Source organism: Telmatherina bonti (assembly GCF_933228915.1).
Source record: "Telmatherina bonti genome assembly, chromosome: 13".
Taxonomy (NCBI): domain Eukaryota; kingdom Metazoa; phylum Chordata; class Actinopteri; order Atheriniformes; family Telmatherinidae; genus Telmatherina; species Telmatherina bonti.
In genome coordinates, this window is record NC_136611.1 from 27,266,088 (window position 1) to 27,292,865 (window position 26,778).

At 38.7% G+C, this 26,778-nt stretch overlaps 2 protein-coding genes across 2 annotated transcripts in view; one reads left to right on the forward strand and one right to left on the reverse strand.

Moving 5' to 3' along the window:
- The window catches only part of adgrd1 (adhesion G protein-coupled receptor D1), a gene marked incomplete at its 3' end in the record, with an annotated part of 28,376 nt that extends 9,910 nt beyond the window's left edge, over positions 1-18,466 (reverse strand). The window contains exons 1-14 of the mRNA XM_079251706.1: positions 18,347-18,466; positions 18,205-18,241; positions 17,783-17,899; positions 17,224-17,322; positions 16,766-16,888; positions 16,504-16,680; positions 13,862-14,119; positions 12,700-12,767; positions 12,074-12,220; positions 11,903-11,953; positions 10,670-10,793; positions 10,384-10,491; positions 9,083-9,158; positions 6,899-7,040 (exon numbers count right to left, since the gene is read on the reverse strand). Of these exons, the coding sequence (XP_079107832.1) occupies positions 6,899-7,040; positions 9,083-9,158; positions 10,384-10,491; positions 10,670-10,793; positions 11,903-11,953; positions 12,074-12,220; positions 12,700-12,767; positions 13,862-14,119; positions 16,504-16,680; positions 16,766-16,888; positions 17,224-17,322; positions 17,783-17,899; positions 18,205-18,241; positions 18,347-18,421 (1,602 nt within the window). The 5' untranslated portion in view covers positions 18,422-18,466. The remainder of the gene's footprint in view (positions 1-6,898; positions 7,041-9,082; positions 9,159-10,383; positions 10,492-10,669; positions 10,794-11,902; positions 11,954-12,073; positions 12,221-12,699; positions 12,768-13,861; positions 14,120-16,503; positions 16,681-16,765; positions 16,889-17,223; positions 17,323-17,782; positions 17,900-18,204; positions 18,242-18,346) is intronic.
- Positions 18,467-20,182: 1,716 nt separating this feature from the next.
- stx2b (syntaxin 2b) lies at positions 20,183-25,799 on the forward strand (the record flags this gene model as incomplete). The annotated part of the gene is made up of 10 exons (XM_079251420.1): positions 20,183-20,212; positions 20,309-20,386; positions 20,473-20,572; positions 21,359-21,433; positions 21,543-21,616; positions 21,917-22,025; positions 24,847-24,920; positions 25,115-25,252; positions 25,361-25,471; positions 25,704-25,799. The coding sequence occupies 10 exons, from the start codon at positions 20,183-20,185 to the stop codon at positions 25,797-25,799; spliced, it is 885 nt and encodes a 294-aa protein (XP_079107546.1).
- Between the last annotated feature and the right edge of the window lie 979 nt (positions 25,800-26,778).

The following is a 26,778-nucleotide window of genomic DNA, read 5'->3' on the forward strand; positions in this document are numbered from 1 at the left end:
AGTGGAGTGAAAACAAGCAATCTTCAAAATTATCTTCCAAATTATCAGAGCACAGGATGCCAAGATGTAATAACATCAGTTTCCTGTCTTTGATATAAATACTGTACCAGTCAAAAGTTTGGACACACTTTCCCAGTAAATTCAATGGGAAAGTGTGTCTAAACTTTGACTGCCAAGCTGATCTAACAACAGAAAAACACAATCTATTGTTGTCTCTAGTAAAGGTGGAACCACATCTATTGAGAGAATAGAAAGGTATGGTGTGACACCACTCAAACCAGAACACTTAAAAGATCAACAATCCCACTGAGCAACCTGAAGGTCATGTGACCCTCTGATTGAGCACAGACCTTTTCACTGTTATGACAAAGCTTTTCAATCAGAGGCGGGTTTGATGCTGATCAGCATACAGCATGCAGAGTAACAATTTGAATCCAGCCCGCAGAGCCTCGAGTGAGATCATGCTGTCAGGGGACGCGTAAAAAGACATGCAGCTGTGGTCTCAGCTCAGTCTCTGAGGTCGACACCAAAAACAACGTGACATGTTGATAGTCCTGCAGGGTGTGAAGAAAACTATGGAGGATTAAATATCTCCAGAAGTTACAGAGTAATTTTTACAAGGTGAGCAGGAGAACAACTAAGCCATTTTTTTCTTTTGCTCCTTTTACGAGTAAGAAAATGTGACAAAGAGAAACGTTTTTCATGTACAAATTCAGGCATTTATTTCCAGTTGGATTTCACGTGGGCATATTCAAATCTGTTACCTTTTTTTAGCCTTTTTTAGTCTCGAAGAACACGCTAGAATTTATAAGCTAAACACAACATTTAAGCCTAAATTGTGAAGTTCATTTGTGGGAAATACATCATGCTCAGTGGTAAAAACCTGTGCTTGTAGTCATGTTCATCATGTTAAAAGAAAATCTCATCAAATTTGATCTATAAATCACTTTAGACACAAAAAGTAGTGCAAAGTTCTTTCCAGAATAAAAATAATTTTCACATATATATGGGTGGGACTTTAACTTTAACAGAAAAGTTAATGAGTTAAAACAAATTAACACATTTAAATGCGGAACGTTCATCAGTGTACAGTTTTCTGGTACACCGCTTACTCTGATGCACATGACAGACTTCTTCTAAAAACTTTGGCGTCATATTTAGCAACTTTTCAGAATGTCCAGCAACTGACCATCTGTGTGTTGAGGAGAATCACAGAAGAGCCGGTGACTACCTGCAACTTGAGGGTAGAACGGCTGTGGGCTGCAGTACCACCTGTTTTTTTCCTCTTCATCAACACCTCATTAACTGTTATTATGTAAATTAGATTTATTTGCGCTTTTCTGGAAGAACTGGCAGCATGCATGAGCTTTGTGCATGATGGAAATGTGTGTTTGATGATAAGACAGAGCTGCGGAAAGAATATTTATGCTTGTTTTCTCTTCATTAACTCTGCTAAGTTACGGAGCCTCCGTGACGTCGCCTGCATGTGTTTATTTAACAGTTTATTTGTTGTGGATGAGTTCAATGAAAATATGACTGATACAAATATTCTGAGAGTTTAATCAAATTGTATTTTTAATAATAAGCCATAATAAGCCTGATTAAATCATAAGTTGTTGAGAATTTTTCTACTTGTTAAAACTTTAACTCTTAATAATGTTGAAACGTTGATTGACAAAATTTTGTAACTGTTTTGACAAATGTGAAAAACATTTTCAAGGCTCTTTTACTGAAAATGGCTTATGAGATTATTCAGTTTCTTACCAGCACATCCAACCCATCCAAGCCCCTCCCCCAGCACATCCAACCCACAGTCACAAAACATAGCCACGTTCTAAAATCTTCCTTTTATTCCTCTGTTTCTCATTTTTTGCGCCCCCTCTTCATGCTGTGGACTCACTCAGATGTAGACTTTTTAAAACATATTGCAAACCTCTAAAGTTTTTGTGCACAGAAAACGCCTCCTTTATGCGGTCACAGATGGAGAGGGTTTCATCTTATTTTCAACACACAGCGAAAGACTAACTTTGCGATGTAGGGGTGGTGAGAGGGAGGGGAGAGGTGAATGGGAGGAGCTGTAATGAGATTCTTTCAATCTTTTGGCAAGTGAGGAATAGCAATGACCAGACTTCCATCTGTGATTGATCAGTGTGTTGGCTCACAAAGCTTATATTTATATGAGAGTGTGTGTATGAATGTGTCGGTGTATGGATGGGTGTGGGTTGCTGGGAGAATGAGAGGGAGGAGAGTTTTTGCCCACAAGTTTTAAGCTGGGTGTGTGCTGAGAGCTATAAAAAGACCTGCAAGTGGGGGTAGTAAAGTATTAAATCACCTTTGTGTGTTTGTCTAAGTTGCTGAACAATATAGGTATTATTTCCAATGTATACAGGAAACTCTAAGAAGTCTGGACATCTTTGATACAAACTGTACATTTTTTGTTTCCCACTACTACCTTTACATTCACTTTCCACCAACTAAGTTGTCCAGTTAGATTTGAGCAAAGAAAATAAAAATACTGCTAGAAGCCACTTGGATTTTGTAAAAAGGCAGAAAACTTTTATAGACCAGCTATGGAATCACAAAAAAATGCAGTGTTTGGGTATTAAGGTAATTTTTTAAAAGTAAATGGACTTTTTCTGTAAAGCACTTATCTAGGCTTGTTGACTACTTAAAGCACTTTCGCAGCACAAGTCAGTCATCTAAATGCGCACACACTCACACAGTTTTTCTTGGTCTATATTACAAGCTATGAAATATTTTTGTAAATCAAAACTTTTTCCTCTCAAGCTACTGCTAATATAAAAGGTATAAAAAATTATGCAAATGCTAACTTGGTTTAAATTAGCACTGCTGAACTTTGACATATTTTCACATTTTGGTGCCTCCTAACAAAGGCTAACTCCTCATCTGTTTGCATCATGTGTCTTTTCTGAGCTCTCTCCAGCCAGTTAAAGCTTGTTCAATGCTGACTCTTCCTATCTACTCTTTTCCTCTGTATCTGACAATGGGTGCTAGCGTGAAGCAGTGCTGCTTAGCATAACGTTGCTGTCATGACGCAGGCTGAAAAATGACGTTAGAAACTTGGTTTTGCTTTAAATTTTACCCATTTAATGGGCACCAAGGGGGATGAATCCTGCTGTTTGATACTTCAAACCGACTTCCTAAAATGATATTTAAATGTATTGAAACATGAAAGAAAATAACCAAACTTCACTCTTAATTTGTGACATTGGCTCAGTTGTTTGATTGTATATCTTTAAAAAGTAATATGCATTTTGTCTGTCATGGTCCCAAATGGTTGAAAACAGATGATAAAGCTGGACATGGTTTTGATTTGCATAATATGACTGCTATATTGCTGCCTTTTATTCATGCAAAGTCTCAGTCAGATTCAGTCCTAATGGATAAGGTCTGAAGAAACAAATAAATTAAAATGAAAAAGGTGACAGCCTGGATGCAAAACAAAAAATAGTATATCAGAGGATGAGTTTTATATAACCTGGTTAATATACTTGTATCAAGGAAGAAAGAGAAAACAGGGCTTTTTTTTGTCCTCAAAGATTTTTTTAAATCTTTGTAGAACAGAAAACAACCTTTCCATATAAATGATGCAGGGGCTTAATAATGACCTTAAGATATCACACAAACATTTTTTTTATGTGTGTGTGGCTTGTGTTTTTCTCAGATTATCAAACCAGCTCAGCTGCACATACATGCTTGATTCACATGAGCATCTTTTTAATGTGCAAAAATATTGTATGTTGTAAAAGAAAAAAAAAAAACCACGTTCTTTTGTTAAAATTTCACAAATAGAGGACTAAGAACAAAGATCCTGGTGTGCTGTTCTTTGGTCCTACCAAGATCGAACACTACGAGATGCGCAACTGAAGCAACTCCAGGGTTTCCAATGGCATCCAGTTATAATTGTTGTGTTTTGCAAAATACTGTTACAAAAATATTGGAAATGTAATATTTTGGGAGCAGTTAAACTTTAGTAAGCTATGATAAATGCTGTTGATGCATGCATACTCTTTAGTCTGTTATTTTGTTCACAAGCAAAGAAATTTACAATAATCTCACAAAAAGATGCAAAAAAATAAATTTGCATAGGACACAGTAAATTATAGACTGTTTCAGGGGAACAGATGAAGTTATGAAGTTATACTAGAAGGTGGCAGTACAGGCAGGATTGCTCATGGTTGCATTTCAGTAGAAGAAGTTGTCTCAATCAGAAACAAACTTCAAAGATAAAAAAAAAAAAAAAAAAAAAAAAATGTGCTGGATATCCACAAAAATACCACATGTTTGTTTACATGCTCAAAACCAGAAACAACTAGTTAAAGCTGTGGTTTCATCTTGGCTGGCAGAAGTCCTCTACATTGAATCTTGGTCTAACATTGTGCAAAAACTGTTTGATCTAGTTTTTCCAGAAAACCAATGATACAGTGTGAAGTTGGTTAATGTTTATGTTCAAGTTCAAATGATTAAAGGAGGTAGCCAGGATAGGGACCACCAAGACAGTGCCATACTGTTCAACCCTTCACCTTGATCTCTCTTCGGGGGCCGCCAAGCTAACAGACTGGTTTATAACTCTGTAAATTCAAGCACCCTTGTCAAAATCTGTTTTTTAAATCTTCTCAGTTTTGACCCAATAAACTTGACTCTCCTTATGAAATCAGTCTTTCCATTCATTCACTTCATACCATCAGTGTGATGCTGGGATGGAAGAAGAGGACACAGAGGTGGTGTCGGCCTTTTTATGTAGATATTAATGTTTAACTACAGACCCCAATGCCCCCCACCCTCCCTTTTCTTCTCTTCTTCTCTGCTTTTTAGCCCTTTTGAGCTGAACCAGAGTCGGACAGCAGTAATAAATCAGTGATGGCGCCAGACTCCAATCAACACCAAAGTTGAATGGCGTGAGAAAGCATGCAAGGCCGTGGCTCTCTTGATAACACCTCGCCAGGGAATCAAACCTGCTCTGTGTGGCATAAAGAAAGATGGCAGCACCTTGGTTCTGACTGAGTCAGCTGGGAATGGCATGACCTCATGGAGTGGTTTCTTTGAGCTCAGAGGGCATCAATCAAGAGTACAAGGTCACTTAGTCATAAATCCCATCTCTTTTACCTTGGCTTGAATGAGCAGTGCCAACCACGGTAATTGCAAGTTTGTCTGGAAGGTTTTTATCTAAGCTGTGCAGATAAAGAAAATGGAAGAGATATGTGCCTGATCCAGGAGTTAAATGTTTGTGCAGGACTAGAGATGGCACACACAACTTATTGTAACCATGACAGTACGAAAAGATAGATGAGGGCACCACTCCATCAAAAGGTTTATTGAAGTCACTGTGCACGTGAGTATTCTCAAGGAATACATGCTACTTGCTTAGCTGGGTGACTTGTCATTAGAGGATATCTTTGAGGTTCAGCTAACTTGTACTGATCATAAAGACCACCATAAAGCGTAATGGCCCCATACTGTGTAAGCTAACCCCCCCTGCCTCAAGGCAATAAAGGTGATAAGTGCCCACCGACAACAGCCAAGGACATTAAATCTCCAAAAATAGTCCATTTTTGACAAAATCTGACCACAAGTCTGAGCAGCAAATCAGTAATGGCAAAAAAAAAACCCCATTTCTGGACATGATCTCAGCCAAAAGTGCTGTGCGCCAAATTGTAAAGCAGCCTCCTCAATATAAATCATCTCCTGAGCTGTGTTCAGTCTAAATGTGTTGAAGCGGTCATGGTGCGTTCCAATCAGCATGCTTTCATAATACCAGCTATTTTTAATAGGGCAGAAAAGATGAAGTGCAGGGAAACCTGATTTATTCTTACATCAGCGGTTATGACAATCCAACTAAAATAGAAACACCTTGACTTAACAGACAGCAGAACTGGTGAGCATCACTTGCACTCCTACAACAAAGGAGACTGTAAAACCTCTCCTGTGGTGTCTGCTTAAACAAACAGGGTAATCATTGTAACAGAAACCAGGCCAGATAATTACAGCATAAACATTTATTTCACTAGGGAAAATGAAGGCAAACAAAGCAACGCTGCCATGATATCGTGACGATGCATGACCTTCTAGCGCGCTTTTATGAGCGGTGAGAGAAATTCACCTCAATAGAAAGTGACTAATTCGAGTGGGACTTTTAAATCAAACAGAACAGCATTGTGGTGGGTTTAGTCCATTGGTTTTGTTGGGTGCCTTATCAGTGTTATTGCATGACAGAATAATATCTACTAACACACGTTATTTTGGTGAAAAGGAACTGCTTTAAAAGGCATACACAGCTGCAATGCTTTGATGTACTCCACTGCATCTCTGACTTCGCATGGAAGAAGGCTAATACAGTGCACATTTTTCAGGAAATAGTCATTATGGGTTTGAATAGCATTTAACGTGGAAAACTGGCAAGGTCCTTGCTATAAAGCCCCCCCCCCCAAAAAATATGTTGTTCATAAAAGAAAGTTATTGTTTCTTTCAAAGCGCCCTAAGCTTGCAATTCAAATGGCCATAATCAGCTTGCTTTCTGGACGCCACATGCTCTACGAGGGAAAATTTAAGTAGGCTTATGAAAACCAAAATAGGCTTTGCTCTTTGTGATGGTGAATACCCAGCTGCACAAGCCTCAGTCAGCGGCAGACACCCATCTTCTTACATGAGTGAGTGCCAGAAGTAAAGCTGATGGATTTCATATGGAGGGGGGTCAAGCTACTGTAGCCACAGGCAAACCATAAAACCATCTTGCCTCTAATAAGGTGAGCATCCCGCAGCCAACAGCTGTTTACTTGCTATAAAAACATGCCTCTCAAGTCTTCTTCAGTGTAAATGACTGATAAAGACATGAGCTGACTTCAGAAGACTCCGGGACACTGAATGAGTTGTTTCTTACCAAAACGTGGGTGAGCACGATCTTGATGAGTGGCGCTCCAGAGAGGTTTACGGACAGAGCAGGCAGAGGCTCCACCTTTAGAGAGATTAGACAGCTTGCCACCTGTATCTTGTGATCCTTGAAATTGGCTGCTTCATTAATCCTATGAAGCAAAAAGGAAGACATACGTATATGTAATTTAAAAGAATACACTGAATAAATTTATGAGAGAGACTAGAGGAGAAAAGAACCTGTCATACTAGAAGTAAAATACTCTGTGTGTCTAAGATGAAAACATAAAATGCTCATAGTTTCATTAAAGGAGATATAAATATAAAACTGTATAAATATATGTACCAAAACATCATTCATGATGTCACAATCCTGCTACTAATATTGGAAAAACATCAGCAAATAGGGTGCATTTAAATGCAAACACAAAGGAGGATATTTTTATGAGTTTAATACATTTATATCTCAACTTCTAGTTGATAATTATTATTTATAACTGCTCTGTTTGTAAATTATTCATGTTTATTTCTTTATTTAGTCAGTCAGTCATTTAGTCAGCTATATTAGTTTGTTATCTTTCTACAAATTGGAAACATCCTGATTTGAGTTAATCCTGATTTAAGTTAAGTACATGTGAACACAATGTGGACTGTCTGAATATGTCAAAGAACACCACAGAGCTTTGTGATTTTATTGACTGAAATATGAGTTTTGGTTTTAAACCTACAGTGTACAAAAACTGCTGCAGTTGACAGACATGAAGACAGGCTTAAAGGAGGGGAAATGTTGAATATTCAAGCATACTATAGAAAATGTGGAAAGGTATACATATAATGCCTTAACAAAATCCACATTTTGATTTGCAAAGACATGACAGCTTTCTTTTCAACTATAGTCTGGGACACTTAAAAAGAGCGAAGGCTTTGAAAAGCAAATTCAGCTCTGAACATGATCTATCTTTTCTGATGCTGGTAGTTTTACTGATACAACATTCAAATATATTTATTGTTCCTGAACCCATGCTTTGATTTTAATGGCAGAAGTCTGTATTTGTTATGGAGTGCAAATAAAGATCCAGGTGTACAAATATGCTTGCAGATCCTCCGTATCTTTAAATGTTATTTTACTGATATAATAGACAATGATATTGTTAAACTATGTTCTCATGTAACCTTACACAGAGCTGTATTTCTCTCTGTGGTGATATGATCATCTTACTGATCTGCTGCTATAAAATGTTCCAAATATTATTCTCTTTTCTTTCTTGGTTTTCAAAGATTACATAACTTCTCCAGTCTATTTGTTGTGGCCGTTCCAACTTCTTCAAGATAAATATTTTATCCCTGGTCTTAATATTAAAACAGGGATTATAATTATGTGGTTCGTCATTAGAAAATCATTTCATTCTGTTCATTTTTTACATTTTACACAGCCTCCCCTCTTTTTGAAAATCAGTTTTCAGCCTATTAAAATATCATACAAGAGCAATAATTGCTGCTGTTATATGTCCCTCACACCAACACATGAGTGTCACACACAGGACCAGAGCGGTCGCATTTAGATGGGATTTAAACCATCTGTCTGTTTAATGAATCGTGCTGACAGACAACAGTATACCACCAGCAGTTTTTCAAGATCATCTGATATGTGGCATTGGGATCATACAAGCATCATTTTGCTATCATGGTACGAAGGAATCTCCTCACCCTCAGAGGAGCCTGACAGTCAGTCCCAAACATCTGCAAATGCTTGCCCATATTTTTTTTTTCCTTTTATCTTTGGCACATTCATTGGTAAGTATGAAGTGGAAAAAACAGGTTGCTTAATCGCTGTTCTATCATATTTGATAAACATAAACAGAGCCATGGATCTGGAACAAGCTGATCCAGTAATGGTACAATAACTAGAGGGGTGGTAGCTGGGGAGAGGGTAGATATGTAGAGTTAATAGCAGGGTGTATCAGTCAGTGGAGGTTGAGTGGTGAGATGAGAGATAGGCACAAATAACAGATAAGCCTGGCTCCAGACTTCAGCTGTTTTATGCTTCAGGAAGCCAGGGCGCCTTAGTGCTAGCAGACCTGATTCCCCGCTCAGTTGGTACAAAGAGAGGGGCCGGATTTTGTTTTCTTTAAAGCAGCTTTAGCTCAACACCAAAATGATAAAGAAAAAAAAAGGCTACCCTTCATCTTCTTACCTAGTCTTTAAAGGGCTGATCTCTTTGTAGTACTTGTGCATGTTGTGGTAGAAGAGGCCGACAATGGTGGTTTGAGCTGGCGAAAGGAAACATACAGACAGTGAGATGGCTGGAAATTTATAACAGCGCTGCTAAAATTCTCACAAAGAAGGGAGTTAATTAACAGGGACTTGCCACCGCACACCGACACCATCGGGCTAATAGGAAAGCCCTATACTTGCACAAGGGTGACAGCGAGAGTGCCATGAACCTTGTGGATGCTGGGAAAGTTTATGAAACAGTTATATGACTTCACCAGGAGAACAGGAGGTCTGAGCCTCCTCCCATCTGACCTATCTATCAGCTCGGTCCCACGTCAACACAGCAAGATAAACAATGAAATCGGAGGAAGTCCTTAATGGGTCTGTTCCTCTGTTCAAAGGCCTTCCATCTGAGACCCGCTGAGTGGACAACAAAAGCTTGCCAGAGTCAAACAAACGTGCAGGAGAGTTTGTAGAAATATCACGCCAATGCAATGCTTCCCAGCGAGTATCACAAGAGATTATGTAGTGCTTGGTTTGCTTGTTCAACTCTCTCAAGGACAATAACAAAAGAAAATAACAAAAACAATATGCAATAGAGTAGACTAAAACACAAACGTGTTGTATTTTCTGAAGTTAATTAGGATATTAAACCTGCCCTTGAAGCGTTTTATGCGGCCAGGTATTCAGAGCTGCGAGTTAATTTGGTCCTGGCACTCCTGTGTCAAGCAATAACATCTATTCCATTTCTGATAATAGTCCTTAAATGAATTATTAAAGCAGTTTATTCCTGTGTTTGTATGGCAAAACAGTGCACAGAACAGCCAGGTGGAGCCAAGGGAAAATGTCTTGAGCGCAAAGTCAAACAAACAGCGTTTTAATGCCTGCTGCAACCACTCCTCTCTCTAACTCTGCTATCTGGGTCCATTCCTTTAAATGATGAAGGAAAGTGGGAAAAAAGAACTCTATCATTCTTTCTATTTTGAATAAAAAGGCAGCTGCATTTAAAAGTCATGGCTGGGTTTCTACAGTACACACAAAGGCTCGAATGCCCCTCCTGTCTTGCACTGTGCACTATTAGCACTCTTAAATCTTAGCATAATAAATAAAGGGCCAACAACAAGAGCCACCCAGCTGGACAGTTTTCTTTTGGCAGATTCAGTGCATGACTGATTTTCAGCATGCACACCCAACTCAGCTACTGCTGTGTTTCAAACCTTTCAAAGGTCATCACTCAAGAAGTGATACTGCACATGGACAGGTTGTAATATTTGCACTTACACTGCAAGGTGAAGGCCTCCCCTGGCACAGAGATGTAGTTTTTGCCTTGAGTGGGGAAGCGGTAATGTGGCATGTTGAAGTCTTGTGGGAATTTCTGAAGAGAATAATCTGTTGGGGGCCAGAAGTTGGACAAATTAGAGGTGTTGTGGAAAAACGAATGGCAGCAAAACCCACGTGCTTTCTCAGACGAGTGGAAAAGGTTGTTGAGTGGAAGGTAACGTGTTAAAGAAATAATCCTACAAGTGGTATGCTACAGTTCATTGTGGAGAGCTGACACTTTCCTGACCTGCAACAAAAGAAGTTCCTCCCAGAGAGATGGGAACGTTCGGGCAAGGCTCCAGGTTAGTCACCATATGCTCCATCACTCTGTCCACTGTCTCGATCAAACCGCTGACTAAAGGGGTGGACTGCTGCTCAAGGACAGATCAAGACAGAGAAGTTAAAGTCTTAAGATCAGTATATTTTTCCTAGATATTTGTTAAATAAATACAAACATCCGAATCTATACTCTAATTGCGTGGCAACTTTGTCAAGTGGATTTCAGTGCAACTACATGAGGGAATTTTTCACAGTAGCAAATTCCAGCATGTTTTCTTTCATTGACACTTTTTTCCTTCTCAGTGTAAAAGTCCTTTAACCCCCTTATTACCAAGGATGGCACTGAAATAGACGTTCCACGCTGCAAGCGATGGATTGAGTCTCAAATCCTCATGAGAGCTCCCTTTTATTGCCCTTCATCTTCAACAAACAAATGGTGAAAATTATTATGAGCTGAACAAATTTCACTGTGCCAAGAAAAAAAACGAATATAAACTAAATATTTCAGTGTTTAGTGATATATCGAAGCAAAGTAAAGCAAAGCAAGATGTTTGCTAAAATGAGCATGTGTGCATTTACTTCAGTTTTTTCTTTCTTTAATATTGCTTCCAAATATTATGCAAAATGTGATCCATGATGTTACAAACAATGGGAGCATAGAGAGAGAGAGAGAGAAAAATTGGAACAACAGGTTTTAAACCAAACAAAAATGGGAGGGATTGATCGAGTTTATAGTACACTGTGCAACAAACACTGTATTGTTTGTGTTTGATGGAAACATCTGTTTCAACTTGCTGCTATGAAAACAAGCGTGCTCGCTCTGAGTGCACAGTACACTGAAACCTTACACGTGTGTTTGAGCATTAGAGTGCAGATATTTGGCCAGGATGAGTGCACGGAACAGGAAGCTACAAATTTATATTTATACTGAAGGTATTTTGTCAAAGAGAGAAAAAAAAAGGTGTAAATCAGTAACTTAATCTCATACAATATGTGGAGCTAAAGCAGAGAGCGATCAGAAATAATGATCTGACGTACAGCCAGGCGCTCTTACTGTCAGTCCCACTGCTTGTGCCACAAATAGGTAGCGTTGAAACCTCAAACTTGTTAACTACTTCAGTGCTTTGGATTTGAGTTACTGCCAGATTACATATGTTATGTCATGTTTGGACCTTGCACAACAACATGTGAGCTCATTTACCTCTGGCAACCCTGGAGAGGACAGCACTTCTTCCACACTTTTGAGAAACGCCTGGGTGGAAGAAAAATGGACATCAAGGAACTGTTGCATCATGTGTGCATGGGTGGCCATTGTGTCTGCGTGTGAACTGGCGTTACAACTTTAATGTGGTGTTGCACTGTGCCACAAGACCTGTGTGAGGTTGTTGGCGATGTTTTGGGGAATGGTCCTGTTGGGTAGCGTCTCAAAGAAGTCCAGCACTGGCACTGTGTCTGGACTTTGGGAGCTTTGGATCTCTCTCTGGCTGCTGATGGCAGGAGGACTGACTTCAGTGGCTCTCTGGGGAGACAACACATGAGGCATTGAATGAGGTTCACGATCAGGAGGCACTGTCCAAATGAGCGCTGGGTTCCAACATACACAGGATGTTTAGCGACTGAAGGACAAGTGATCCAGCACTGCTATTTTTCAGTGTGGTGTGTTATAGGGAGCCATTTTTTGTGTGTTGTTGCAGCTGTCTCTACTGTCATCCATTTGCTGATTTTTTTTTTTCTTTCTGTGCCCTTTAATAAACAGACATCTTCATTTGTGTTCTCAATATCCTTCTTTCTATTTAACACCAAAGGAACAATGATTGGAAGGACTTTTGTGATGATTTTGGTGCTTGTTTTGGCCTAAAATGTTGACGATAAATGATAAATGCCACATTTGAGAATTATACCCAGAAAGTTCAGATGATGATCGAGAAAATTCTTGATTTAGTTATCAAAACGCAGCTCAATGAGTGCAGAACTATGCAAAGTAACAGACACACTTACAGCTGTTGGTGCAGTTGATGTCACTTCCTTTGAGTCCATAAGTGTTGTGGCAAAAATCAAGTCTTGGCCTAAAAAATAAAAAAAAGACAGGATCCGGATGTTGATGTGCACATTTGCTTGTACATTTTTCGGCTTGAATTGTTATTTTGTTATTAGCTGCTTTGTTAAACCTGAAAAGGGCCGGCTGCTGCTCTGTAGCTGCATTTTATCACTCTTGAACTGTCAGATTGATTGTAATCCTCAGCCATGAAAAGAAGATAGATTGCAGACTTCCCAAAACATGGATGATCAACCACTTAACATGCTGACCCTAACATCCAATACCTAAATGTTGTCAGTTAATAAAAACAGCGCTAAATAGCTGCTAGAATACAGCCATATATGGACATACATCAGGTATATCACTTGTGCTTGCTCTTCTTTGGTTCAACTTAACATTTATAGGAGTGCTCTGGAGAAGTAAAAATATTTTTCTGTTACCACAACAGTCAGGCCCTTCGTGTCTAGAGGTGGTCTGTGAAATATATTGCTTTTGGTATTAACTTCAAGGAAGAAATCAATGCTCTGAGCACTTCATAAAAGGCTTCACACATCACAAACAACTGAGACTCTGTCAGTACACAGTAACAGTTCACATACAAGACCGCCATTTATCCTGAGAAATCATTGTCCATATTCAAATGATGTTTAAACTTTAGCAGCAACAATGGATATTTGATCAGACTACAATGAAATGTGCTAATATGTCCTAAATGATCATAAATTTCAACATTTTCTCCATTTATGGTGCTCCACTGACCAAGGGAAGGAAAGAGAAGTGAAAGAGTCAAGAGGCTGGAGGTTTTGTCCTTGTAAGTTGCAACTTGTCACATTAAATCAAAATGATTTGCCCCCTGCTACTCAACATCGCATCTACACATTTATAAATACTTATAAGGCAGAACTATTTGCACAAATGTATTTGCATGGAAGAGGAGTGGAGCTGGTGTGTAATTGTACAGTTTAATAAAGTGTTATAACACATCAATGGTATGGATGGAACTCAAGGACCCCCCCCCCGTTTCTTCTGAGTCCAAAGGGAGGAATTTTAATAGCATTTTTAATAGATGGACCATGTCCTAGAATGACAGGAAGCACTTTCTAAGAGGGTCTGATGTCCTACCTATGGCTGCATTGTAGTAGAGCAGGATTTGATGAGGTGAAAGGGCCCTTTCCCAGATAACAAACTCATCAAAAGCCCCTGTTACGTAGTGACCATAAGCCCTGTTGTTGCCAGTTCCAATAACGAGGTCAGGATGAGGGTCTCCGTAGTTCTCTGAGACACTGCCAGTTGGGTCACCAGCAGTGTAGGTCCCGTTAGTGTAGACTTTCAAACCATCCTTCTTGGTCCATGTGAAGAGAATATGTGTCCAGTAAGGCCCTGACCGAGAAAACACAAAAAAATAATTAAATAAATTATGAGCTTTTTTTTACTATCTTCTGCTTCTTTTTCTCCCCTTTTTTAACAAGCAAGAAAAACAGAAAACAATAGTTAGATTTATTTTCTTATGTAAGGACTAAGACGTTTTTTTCTATGGTCCTTATGGCCAATGAATTTATGACATCCATGTGTTGGTTTGTCAAGATGCCATATTATGTTCTCACCTGTTCTGCGGCAGACTTACATGCTCAGACCATTTCTACTCTTAAATAGTATAACATATCATATCTCATCTAAAATAGTCTAATCATCATGAGCAAATGTTAAAAATATCTTACAGTTTGTGAATAAGAATGACTATTTTATAATTTTAAAATATCTATTTTATTACTCTACATTCAGTTGTGAGATTCAGCTGCTTATAGTAAGGGCCATTATCTATCTTCTTTCCATATCCTGTCTCTTCTAGATTTGAGCGTTTTTTGTCACACAAATCAAAGTCTAACCAGTAGACAGTTGTTATGCATGAAAGATAATGGGACAGCGTTCATTAAAACACGCTGCTCCCATCTCAGCATGCAACAAGGTGTGACTTACATATTTTCTGTACCAGACATCCTTTGACATCAACGGCTTTGCTCATGCACTGCAGGAGTGAATACTGCTCCGTTTGATACAAAATCATAATAATTTTTTATAAAAGTAAATAAGGTTTTATCAGATGCTAATGCAAATGCTAACAATAATGCTTACATGCTAATGTTTACCTGGTTTTGCTACTTTTCCAGGCTTGTTTTAAGTTGTATATTCAGCTAATTAGCCCAGCTAGTTCACTCATGAACTTCATGTCAGCTCAAACCATTTCTATACTTCGATCACACAATTATAAAACAACAAATTTGGAAAATATATTTTTTTATGCATTAAAGTCCTTTTTTTCATGACAGCAAAAATGTTAGATTGATACTTTAAAACATAAATGATCAAACTAGTGGGTGACTCACGGCCATCTTTAGACATGCACAAGCTATGGTATTGATTGATTTCATATGTAAGGATTAAACAACTTAGATCCATATGTGACACAGTTTTTATGCACGATGCAGAGCGTGGTTGTGTTCTAGACTACATGTCGTGCATTAAAACAGTGTAATGTACAGATCTGAGCAATCTAATCTTCTTATTCCATGATCACACACAGGAAACATTTTATAACAAATTCTTTTTTCTTTTTAAAACATTTCATACTTGGCTTGTTCCTAAGTACTTTCTAAGAAGCAGTGGATAAAAACTACAGCTTCAAAATAAACTAAAGTTAATGAACAATGATCATTAGATAAAAATCATAGTACTGGCTAGATGAAGGGCTAAAAGGACTTTTTGTTATGAACCTAGGCTGACATCATCTCGATTGACAAAAAATTCTTTCATTGATGGCTTTATTATTGAACAAAATACTACTAATGCTTGATCTAATTTGATTCTATTATGAGATATTAATATCATGTGTACTTTAGCCTCTCCAAGAAATTGTAAAGTACAAAGAACAAAGCATAAACCAAGGAAAAAGATCCCAAAAAACAATACACTGACTGTCTGAAAACACAACTGCCGGAGCATAACAACAAAAACCACATTTAATTTATTGTTATAATATGAAGCATATGTGCCAAGACTTCCCCCACATCTCAAGAATTTCTCTAAGAACAGAGCAACAATCTCTCTGAGTCGTTAACATGTCACCTCAAGGTTTACTCATTCGCCCTCGAAATGGTTCCTCACACTTGTGAAATGAAAGACAGATAGTTGACGGATTTTGACATTCTGTCCTAAAGGTCTGTCATGTCACGCTGTATGAGAACCAGATATTGTTTGGTCCTCTGGAACTGAAAACTTGAATTATGATGCCCTTTAATGCAACCTTGAGGAACAGCAACAAAAACAAAGATGACAGAAGTCACTTGAGAAGGAATCACTGATTGGTAAAAAGCTTCACGCAATGCTGGACCTCACATGCTTTAGTCAAAACAGTTTACCAAAATCTTTTCTATTTTTAGAGATGAATTAAAATAATTTGTTAAATGTTGACTTCACATAACAACCAGTCTATCTTGGCCAATCCTAATTGTCAGAGGTTATTTAATTTAAGATGGGAAGTGACCTCATCTCATTCAATATTTAGGCTGTGTGGTGCAGCTATGTATTTCTGAAACGCAAACTTGACTTTCCAAATCAACAGCAGCTGCAGTCGCATGTTGGTTGGCCTAAACATAAAGCAATTACACACACACAGAAAAATGTGGAAGAAATGCATTTAATTTGAACATCTGTTTAAGAAAAAAACAAGCAAGCAAAAAAGGACAAGGGAAATTCATGCGGGATACCTGGAACTTCGATATCAGTCTTCCACCTGTGGTTGTTGCCTCGAGTGTAAAACTCCACAAATCCTCTGTAAGAGTTGGTGTAGACTGAGAAGCCATTGGAGATAACTTTCCCTCCAGAGGATATTGCAAAGCGAGACTCTGGCTCATGGTTTTTCCAAAAAAAGGAGAAGGTAATGCCTAAAAAATAATAATAAATCACTGTGGCCACTGAACATAGCAGACTTTGTCAAGTAAGAGTAGAAATAAAGCACCCGGTTCTTACCCTCAGGACCGCACAACATGGGATCACTTATGCAAGAGTTCTGGTAGTTTCCAAAGTGAAGAAAAGTGCCGCCGTTATCACCATTCAGAAAGATTCCCTTATTGACCATTCCTTCAACAATGTCTGCAGCAAATCACAATTATCAGTTTTACTTATGAATGCAAAGCTGGGCGGTCTGTATATTCAATAGTCAACTGATCAGGAAGGTTTTCCAGCTTTTTACGTATCCCATAAACTATGTAAAAGTCAACTTAAATGGGCTATTGCAATTCTGATTTGACCAAACATGAAGAATAATCTCCTATTTAAAGTCCAGAAGTTCATCATTTTGTGCTGTGAGGATGAGAGAAAGCTGTGAAATGCTGAGCCCAACCGTGTGGAGAAACAGCAAAGACAATGGAGAGCAGTGTGTGATGCACAAATGAATTTCAGTCACAGGGGAAGTGATGGATCCTCACCTACTGTTGCAGAAATGTTAGTGTAGGCAGAGTCATTGGTATACACATAAGAAGAGTTATGGGAGGAAGGGAGCACAGTGTGGTTGTGGATTCTGAGAGCTGGACAAAGACAACAGAGAAAAAAACAGTGATTCACACCAATACAGACACTTAACAGCAAAAGAACGGTGAGAGCAAGACAACAGGAGGGATGTGCTGCACAGGTATGAGACAGAGTGATGCTGAGCTGCGTGCACAATGGCAGCGCTAAAAAAGACATCAGAGTGAGACGACACATCATGCTCACATCTATACCCGATCCCTTGTTATCTTGTGAGAATTTTTCCCAAAGATTGTAAAAAAAACAAAAAAAAAAACAAAAGAATATAACAGAAGTGACAATGGAATAACTATCAGATATGCTATTAAATATGTTTCAGGTAAAATAATTTGATCTATAACAACACCCATATAATTAAAGTGAAATACAACTTTTAAAAAGCACAGTGACTGTGGCTAGACACTGAAACAGAGATCAATCAGCAGAAACATTTCCAGGAGAGGTTATCTGTGCACATACTTATGTTACTCCCAATAATATAACCTGGTCTGTTTCCAATCTGGTCCCACAGTTCACGGATTCCATCTACAGCATCAAGTGGCCAATAATGTGAGGCTGTGGCCAACACCTGCAGGCCTAGAGAGAGAGTTCACAGGTAAACAAGTATCCAAAAAAGGACTTTTGCCTCATTTCTCTGCAAGTATTCTCCCAGCATTCACTTCTGGATTTTAAGGTGGGTTAAAAGATTAATGATGATCAACTAAACAGCTGCAAAACTTATTTATGCAACAGACGGTTTTAATTATTGAGAAGTAAATAAATAACATCCGCTGGCCGGTGTGCCTGCAAATAGTAAAACACTTTGTTCTCATGAAGGATTGAATTCATCCATATGTAGTGTGTTGTAATCTAAAATGGCATGGGAGGAAACTTCTGACTACCTGGATGCTTCCCATTTGGCTGCACTTGAGCAAAAACCTGTGGGAGAAAAAGTAAAACATTCTTATCAAAACAACCATACAACAAACGATCAGGCCAGTAGCCTGTATGAGAGAGGACTATAGCTCTGCAAACGAGTCTTACCTTGATAGAGGAGACAAAAGCTGTCAAAATATGAATTTGCAAACAAAATTCCATTGCTCTTGAAAAATATACCATTTGTGTTATTTTCTATGAAAGAACTTAAATCCCGACATAAAGATGAATCCAGAAGCTGCGCATTGTTCCAAGATGATGATGAAAATGTTTTTTTTCAGTCCATATGTATCCAAACTTAAAAATGTTAAAACAGCAGAAAAACTTCCTCTAAGGCATTCAATTTAGAGTACAGGTGAAAGGCAGGAAACCTTAAGAAGTTGCCCTGTCATGGCGCAATCTGAGCCAAATTTCCACGCGGAAAGTTATAGTCCGTGTTGTATGTCCCCACTTTCAGCTTGCAGCTCTTTGAGTTTCAGTGTCTGCATCTGGAAACTGAGAGGAATAGAAGAGCTCAGTGGAGGCGCACTGAACTACTGGACCCAACGTGGGAATTGCAAAACGTGATGTCACTTTTGGACCTTTCGAGGAGGGGCGTTAAGCTTGTGCGTAAATGGCATTGTTTGTGCGTAATTGGAGACTGCAGGGGGAATGAATTTGATCAAGATTTGCACTGTGTTATACACTTAAACACGTGCGAGAATGTATCCTAATGATACGTTCTAACCTTTGGTCTTATGATTCATTTAGGTTTTGGCTTCATCTTTGGGGGAACACCCTGAGCTCTCTGCGCAGAGCACGGATGCTGCTGAGGATGGGTGTTTTAAGCTGAAGTCTGTTGAAGGAAAACGGATTCAGAGATGACTTCAGTTTATAAACATATTTCAGTTACAATTTATTCAATCACTCGTCAAAACCATGCTGTAAAGTAAAAACAGACCCCACCCTTAAAGTAAATTGTAAAACAAAATCGTTTTCTGCATCAGAAGAGTATTTTTTTTAGACTTTTGGTTTGTTAATTTCAGTTTTGAAAAAATTAATTAGATTATTTTGTTTACGTATAAGCAGCTCATAATGGGTAATCACTAGTCACGTATCTGTCCACCAAAGCGAGCTTGAATCCAAATGAAAGTATACAGCGCCACCCCGTGGCCAGGTAAGGAACAGTTTGTGTCTTGTTGATTAATTATTTAGTTATCAGTCCTTCTCATTTACCTGTTGTTTTGCGTCCGAAGTATCGAACTACGAAAAAACTAAAAGATAAAACAAAAAACAAAAAAACAAAAAACAAAACAAAGCTAAGCTAAACTAAAAACTAACAACACGATTTTAGTAGAGGAGGCAGAAAGGACTCAGTTACGCAAAAGCAGCTTGTCATGGAGGTGACGTTTCTTTCTATCCACATCCTTACAAAACGTTATATGAGTTTATTTGTCATTTTACGGTGCTATGAAACTTATTTGAGGGTCTGTACCTAGAAAACAGATAAGGTGAGTGTGTGTGAGAGTGGGTGTGGGTATGTGTGTGTGTAGAGGTGGAAAAGGAGGCGTATCCTTGATAAGAGGCTATTTTGAATCTGTTGCGGTTCCTAAACGCTTGTGCCGTAGGGCATTTCGGCTCATTGTGTTTCCAAAAAAAAACATTTAGGCGTTTTATTCATGCTACTTTTTTTAAAAGCTGCTTCTCCAATTTAGTTTTGAATTACAACTTTCAGGCCTGACGCGCTCCGCTCCGATTTCTCCGCCTGTTTCCTCGTAACCTTTTCCACTCAGGCCTGCGCCTCCACAGTCTGCTGGCTTTTATAGGTCTACTTTTTTGTCAACTTGTCGAGCGTTGACCATCCACACCGTGGGTCTGTGTAAGTCTCTAGATGCAGATTTTGAAGATGAGACGGTGGATGTTGTGTTAGAAATTCCCTGAGCAGGAGACGCGCGTATCGGTGGGATGAAAGACCGACTGGCTGAACTGACTGCTGTAAGTGCTTCCTCTAGCTTTGGGCAGACATAGACAGCTAAACCATCCTAGCACGCACAAAAACTCATTCAAACGAATTTATTTTCATCCATACAGAGCAACACACAAGTGGTGGAGGAAGCTGCAGTTCCAGTGGACTGCAGGGATGTCTTCATGGAGAGCTTTTTCAGGAGGGTTAGTATGACTGGAACCTCCTGGATGTGTGCTTAGGATAGTACAAGATCCTGCTGAGTTATTGAGTTATTTATTGGTTAATGTAGGTGGAGGAAGTGAGAGGACTCATTGATAAGATCTCCTACCAAGTAGAAGAAGTGAGGAAGCTGCACAGCATGATTCTGTCTGCACCCAACCCAGATGACAGTAAGTTTGTTTTTAAGTCCATTTTTATAATTATTTCAGTGAATAACTGTAATCTCATTTATTACATGTTAGATTTTTTAGATGCTTTGTATTTATCACTTGAATTATCGAGTTTCTCTGAATGTAATGTGCCCAGAAATGACATTTTGTTGGAATTGGCAAAACACACATAAAACTCACAGGATAGAGCAGAAAAGCTTGGACAGGTTTAGACTCTTTGGGCATGAAGCAAACATGCAACAGATGTCTAATTTCCTTTGTTGCACTTTCTTCTTGGATGGCTCGCTGGCAGGAAACTTGTGGAGGAAATAGCGCACAGTTTTGGCCCTAAACTTCCAACATTTTAGCTCGACTTCTGACAGGTTGAGTAGGGACAAACTGCTGTTTCCAAATGTTTTTTTTTTTTTTTTTTTTTAATGCAAATGTTTAATGCAGATTTTACTATAAAAAAACAAAAAAGTAAAAAGGAAAGCATTTCAATGATTTGAAGGTGCACAATGTGGACATTTGTAAAATAAGCTCAGTTAGAAAACAACAACTGCACCAGACCTTTTCCAGTTTGTGAGCAGAGACTTGCATGACAAAGACACTCCAGCTTACAGTGACCTGGCATCTGTGGTGATTATTGAATGGTGACTGGGAAAATGAGAAATAAGTGCTTTTGCTTTCTGACCACTGCCTCAGCATTGTTGCCAAGTAACATAATGACCCCAATATTTACTGATGACCTATCCTTTCTCATAAATAAACCCAACCTGATGTGCATCCTTTTTGTTCCACGGTAAGGAACAAAGGATCAGCTCGGCGCACTGACCAATGATATCAAAGGGAACGCTAATGTGGTGAAAACTAAACTAAAATGTGAGTCTTACCATGTTTTAATTGTCATTCTTTCACTAACTTTCACTAAGAAACACTTACATAACCTGAAGTTGGATAACCTTTTCATTCTAACTCTCTTCCTGTGAAGCCATGGAGCAAAGCATGCCAAAAGATGATGTGGCCAACAGATCTTCTGTTGACTTCAGGATCCAGAAAACACAGGTCAGGAAACTAATCAATGACTGGAAAGTCTGTTACATATCCTGTCCATGCAAGGGCATTAACACTTTTCTGTTAGTGGTTCATCATCAGGAAAATAGCCATCATGGTTTTACTGAGATGCATCTCTGTTATTTTGGTTGGATGTAAAACAATAACAAAAACAACAATTGTTTTTGTTATTCCAAACAATTTAGTTAACATCTAAACTGCTTTGTGTGGCATCAGGTCCTGAAAGTTTGCATCTTAGAATGTGCACGGCACATTCACACCCCTTGTGCTTCTATTTTCACTTTTCCTCAGCACACTGTGCTGTCCAGGAAGTTTGTGGAGGTCATGACCCAGTACAATGCGACTCAGGTGTCCTTTCGGGAAAGGAGCAAAGGAAGGATTCAAAGACAGCTGGAAATAAGTAGGTGACAAGAGTTTAGACTCTCTGGGTATGCTTGAGGCCTAAAACAATTCCTTAGTATAAAGCATTTCTATTTGTTAAACCAGTTGTGTGAAAATGATTTGACATTGCTGGTTTGTCAGTATAAGGCTTGTAAATCTGGAGATACAACAATGAGAAGTTGAGGTCTCTGTTAGGACAGGATCCAGGAAACAGACCACACCAGCTTCCTCTTTGATTCTCTAAACACTTTTCTGATGAATCCAGACCAGAAGTACAGCTGTAGTTTTTCATGTTTAAAAGGCTTTTCATCTTTTCCTCAAAATGTGAAAAAGGCTTATTGTCTGTACATTATAGAGTAAAGAAAAAGAAAAAAAAAAAAAAAAAGATTGAACCCAACTGGTAAAGATACAACCAGCAAGAGGTAGGTGCTGAAAACTTCTCCAGGATAAACATTATGTGTGAAATACCAACAGTGGGGTGAGCTTTGATATTTCCCATTATTTCTCAAGTAACCTCCATATATTTAGTTTCTTTTCAAAACATCTTCATAGTTACATCCACATCCATGTAACAGGAGACAACAGTGAAGAGCAAATAAAAAGTGTTTCCCACAGTCCCTGCGGCCGGTATAATGAGAGGCTCTATTACTCCACACTTTAGACAGGCTTGATACTGGAGATGCCTTGCTGTGTTTACGTTGCCCTGGAAACAGGCAGAGGGCTCAGGGGCCTGTGTAACACTAGTTCACCAGCATTTGCTAAAACACTCAAATCCTGAGCATGTCAAAGGCTTTCACCATTACTTCAGCTCATTCTGGAAAAAAAAAGACTGATTTAGTGTTTGGTGACTTTAAAAGATGTGTGCTGACCGTGTGCTTTGCTCAGTTTGTCTCTCTGAGGAATAGCCATTTTGAAAAGTGTGTGACACAATAAGCAGCGGCACAGAGATCTGTCTCTCCAGGGAGATGGTTTCACAACAGGAGGGACAGCTTACTGTTTATAGAGATCCAGCAGGTGTGTCTTTGTGAGAGATGTCATGTTCCTTTGTACCGCAGATACTTCAAACATTTCTGACAAACACAAACCTTACGGTCCTGGTCGTAGTACGTAGCATTCCTGAAATGTGATGGTGGAGTATTTTTTACTAAAATTACACAGCAGATATAAAATACAATTCAATTCAATTCAACTTTATTTATATAGCGTCAAATCACGGCAATGCCATCTCAAGACGCTTTACAGACAGAGAAGAAAATATAATGAAGGCCAATTCATAATAGCATATATAAGGAAACCAACAGATTGAGTTGAGTCCAACTCAATCTCCCATCCTGAGCAAGCACACTGGCAACAGTGGGAAGGAAAAAACTCCCCTTTAACAGGAAGGAAACCTCCGGCAGAACCCGGCTCAAGGAGAGGCAGCCATCTGCCTCTGCTGTGTGGGGGGAAGAGGACAGAAAGACAACAGACAACAGGAACTGCTACTCCCGGCCAGGGAGACCTGCTGAGACAGGAGACATACATGTTAATGATGCAACACTGTTATTGGGGGGGAGGGATAAAAGAGAGAGATAAAGAGAAAAAGAAAGAAGCTCAGTGTATCAGGAAATGTCCCTCAGCAGTCTAAACCTATAGCAGCATAACTAAGGGATGCTAACCATCCCTAGCTATAGGACTTATCAAAAAGATAAGTCTTCAGCCTAGTCTTAAAGATGGGGAGGGTGTCTGCTTCCCTAACACTAACTGGGAGCTTATTCCATAAGAGAGGGGCCTGATAACCAAAGGCTCTGCCTCCTGCTCGGCTCTTTGAGACTCTAGGAACCACAAGTAAGCCTGCAGTCTGGGAATGAAGTACTCTGCTTGGTATATAAGGAACTATGAGGTCTTTGATATATAGTGATGCTTGGTTGTGGAGCGCTTTATATGTAAGAAGAAGGATTTTTCTATTCTAGATTCAACAGGCAGCCAATGAAGAGAGGCTAAAACTGGAGAAATATGATCTCTCCTGCTGGTTCTGGTCAGGACTCTGGTTGCTGAATTCTAGACCAGCTGAAGGCTTTTCAGGGCATATTTAGGACAGCCCAGTAATAGAGAGTTACAATAGAGAGTTACAGTAATCTAATCTCGAAGTAACAAAAGCATGAACCAGTTTTTCTGCATCACTCTGAGACAGAATGTCCCTAAAGATATAGGGAATATACATAAATACACACAAGACACAGTTATTGCCATGTAAAAATGCTGAAGTATTTCCTTCCATAAGACGTTTAACAGTTCAGACTTCACAGTTTTATATAACAAGTGTTCACTTGATCTGTTTTAACTGGTGAATGATTGAGTTGTTTATCAGTGCTGGATTCAGCCTGTGCATGAGCCATCAGGCTCCAACATGTTGACGTTGTTCTGTAAGATTAGATACTCTTGTTTTGCATAACATTTTATTGAGCAGAAAAGTGGGTATTTCATAGGATAAGCTACCTGTCCATATCCACCACATTAAAATAATGATTAAAAATAAGATTAATGATGATGGAAGATTCCTTAGAATTAGGCAGCAATTAATTAAGCCTTCAGTCTAAGGTGTATCCTTGAAAAATGGTTTCAGGTATACTTTTTTTGGGGGGGGTGTATTCGGATTACACATCAAATATGTGTTTTATTTGAATACACCTTGTCGTTGAGTTTTGCTATAGAAATAAATTAGCCTAATTTCTTCTGAAAACTATGCCTGAAATCTGAGACAAGTGTCGGATTTTCTGCTGACACCAAAACATCATAAATCAAACGTAACTAGTGAATCGTATTTCTTTGCTTAGATTCTTTTCTTTTTATTTTTGCAGCTGGAAGAGTGACCACCAATGAAGAACTAGAGGACATGTTGGAAAGTGGAAATCCGTCAATCTTCACAACTGACGTACGTTTTCTAATACATTAGCATACTGTGTTAATTGCCTAATGGTCATTACTGCTGATTTGGCACGTAAAAGTCCAGCATTATGAATGGCATTGTATGTTGCTTTCTTTTTTTTTCGTCAAAGACAAAAAAGAAAAAAAAATCTTTGTTTTTGTAGTTTATGATGAAATCACATGTTGGTCTTTCTCCCTCAGATCATTTCTGATTCCCAGATCACGCGCCAGGCCTTAAACGAGATAGAGTCCCGTCACCAGGACATTGTGCGTTTGGAGTCGAGCATCAAAGAGCTTCATGCCATGTTCATGGACATGGCCATGCTGGTAGAAACTCAGGTGAAAAAAAAGAAAACTTTTTATGGATTATTTCTTGTTAAACACTCGGCAGGATCAATCCCTACATCAGGTGCAATATATAAAGACTTTGGATGCATTCGTTTACAGGGTGATATGGTGAACAACATTGAGAATAACGTCTCCAATGCAACAGAGTACATTTGTCGGGCAAAGGAAGAGACGAAAAAAGCTGTGAGATACCAGAAGAAATCCAGAAGAGTATGTGTCATTCCATTGCAATAATTTGCTAAATTGTCTGAATTGATGAAAATAAAACCTGAAATAAGGGTTGTTGTTTTTTTTTAAGACGACCATTAACTCGCCAGCTGCCAAAAACATCTGCTTTAACAATGGCTGGCAGCTGATGAGTTAAAATTGCATTTCTTCATCGCATTTTTAAAGCTGTCTGTCTTTTAGTTAAACTTCACATAACAGCTTCTTCACTTGACAGAAATACATTATCCTTGCCTTTGCTCTGTTGATCCTGCTTGCTGTCATTGCACTAATTGTGGGCCTGTCCGTCGGACTAACCAAACCCCCTGCATGAGACCTGCTGAGAGTTCTGCATGAGGTAACGTCTCCACACCTAAAAAATCTCCAGTTCTTGAACAGCACATTTATCCATCTGCTCACTTACTATTGTTTAGATAACTCAGTCATCAGTTAAACACTTTAATAGCTTTGTGAGCAGGTCTTCCTCTTCTGCAGCCAGTTTGTCTGAGCCTTCATTTGTCCTGGTTTGTTGACAGAAACTTCTCTACCTGGCCATGTGTGGAGGTTTCCTACTTTTACTCATCATACTGGTTGGCGTCTTTGAGTAATGGATTTCTTGGTTCAAAACTTCATAATAACCAGCATTACAGAGAAGCTTTTTAAAGACTGAGGTAAGTATATGATGCCGTTTGTAGCTGCTGCTGCAGTTTAAAAGTTGATCTTATTGATAGCGTAAGATGTCTTGACTGTTGTTGTTTTGTTTTTGCTGCCATTTTCTGTGTAAAATACAACTTATCTTAGGTTAATCCCTTTTAGGTTAAAGTTAGACATTATGGGAATTAATTCTTCTCCTCTTTGAGTCTAAGTTTAAACGACTAACAGCATGTCTATGTCTGCTTAGTGTACACACCATTGACATTAAGCAGCTGCTGGCTGTAACTCGTATTTAAACACAACTTTTTATCAGTTTTCTTATGTCAAATGAATAAATGAAACCAGCATTTTTGTCCAAAACTGTAAAACTACTGCTAATATATAGTAAAAATATCTTGTGATTGCAAGTTTCTTCTTATATGTCTAGTATGATTTGTATTTAAGGGTTTGTCAGCTTGCTATGTTCTCTTTACTTTTTTTTTTTTTTTTTTTAAACATTAAGTGTAATTCACATGAATTGAATGTAAAATGACTACAGCTCAGGAATTCCTTAGAAATAGAAAAATATGTAAAACCTCAAATGTAGTTGTAATTTTTGTGGGTAATTGTATCTTAATCAGAAGACATTTTGTCAGCACAGTTAAATAACATGAATTCTT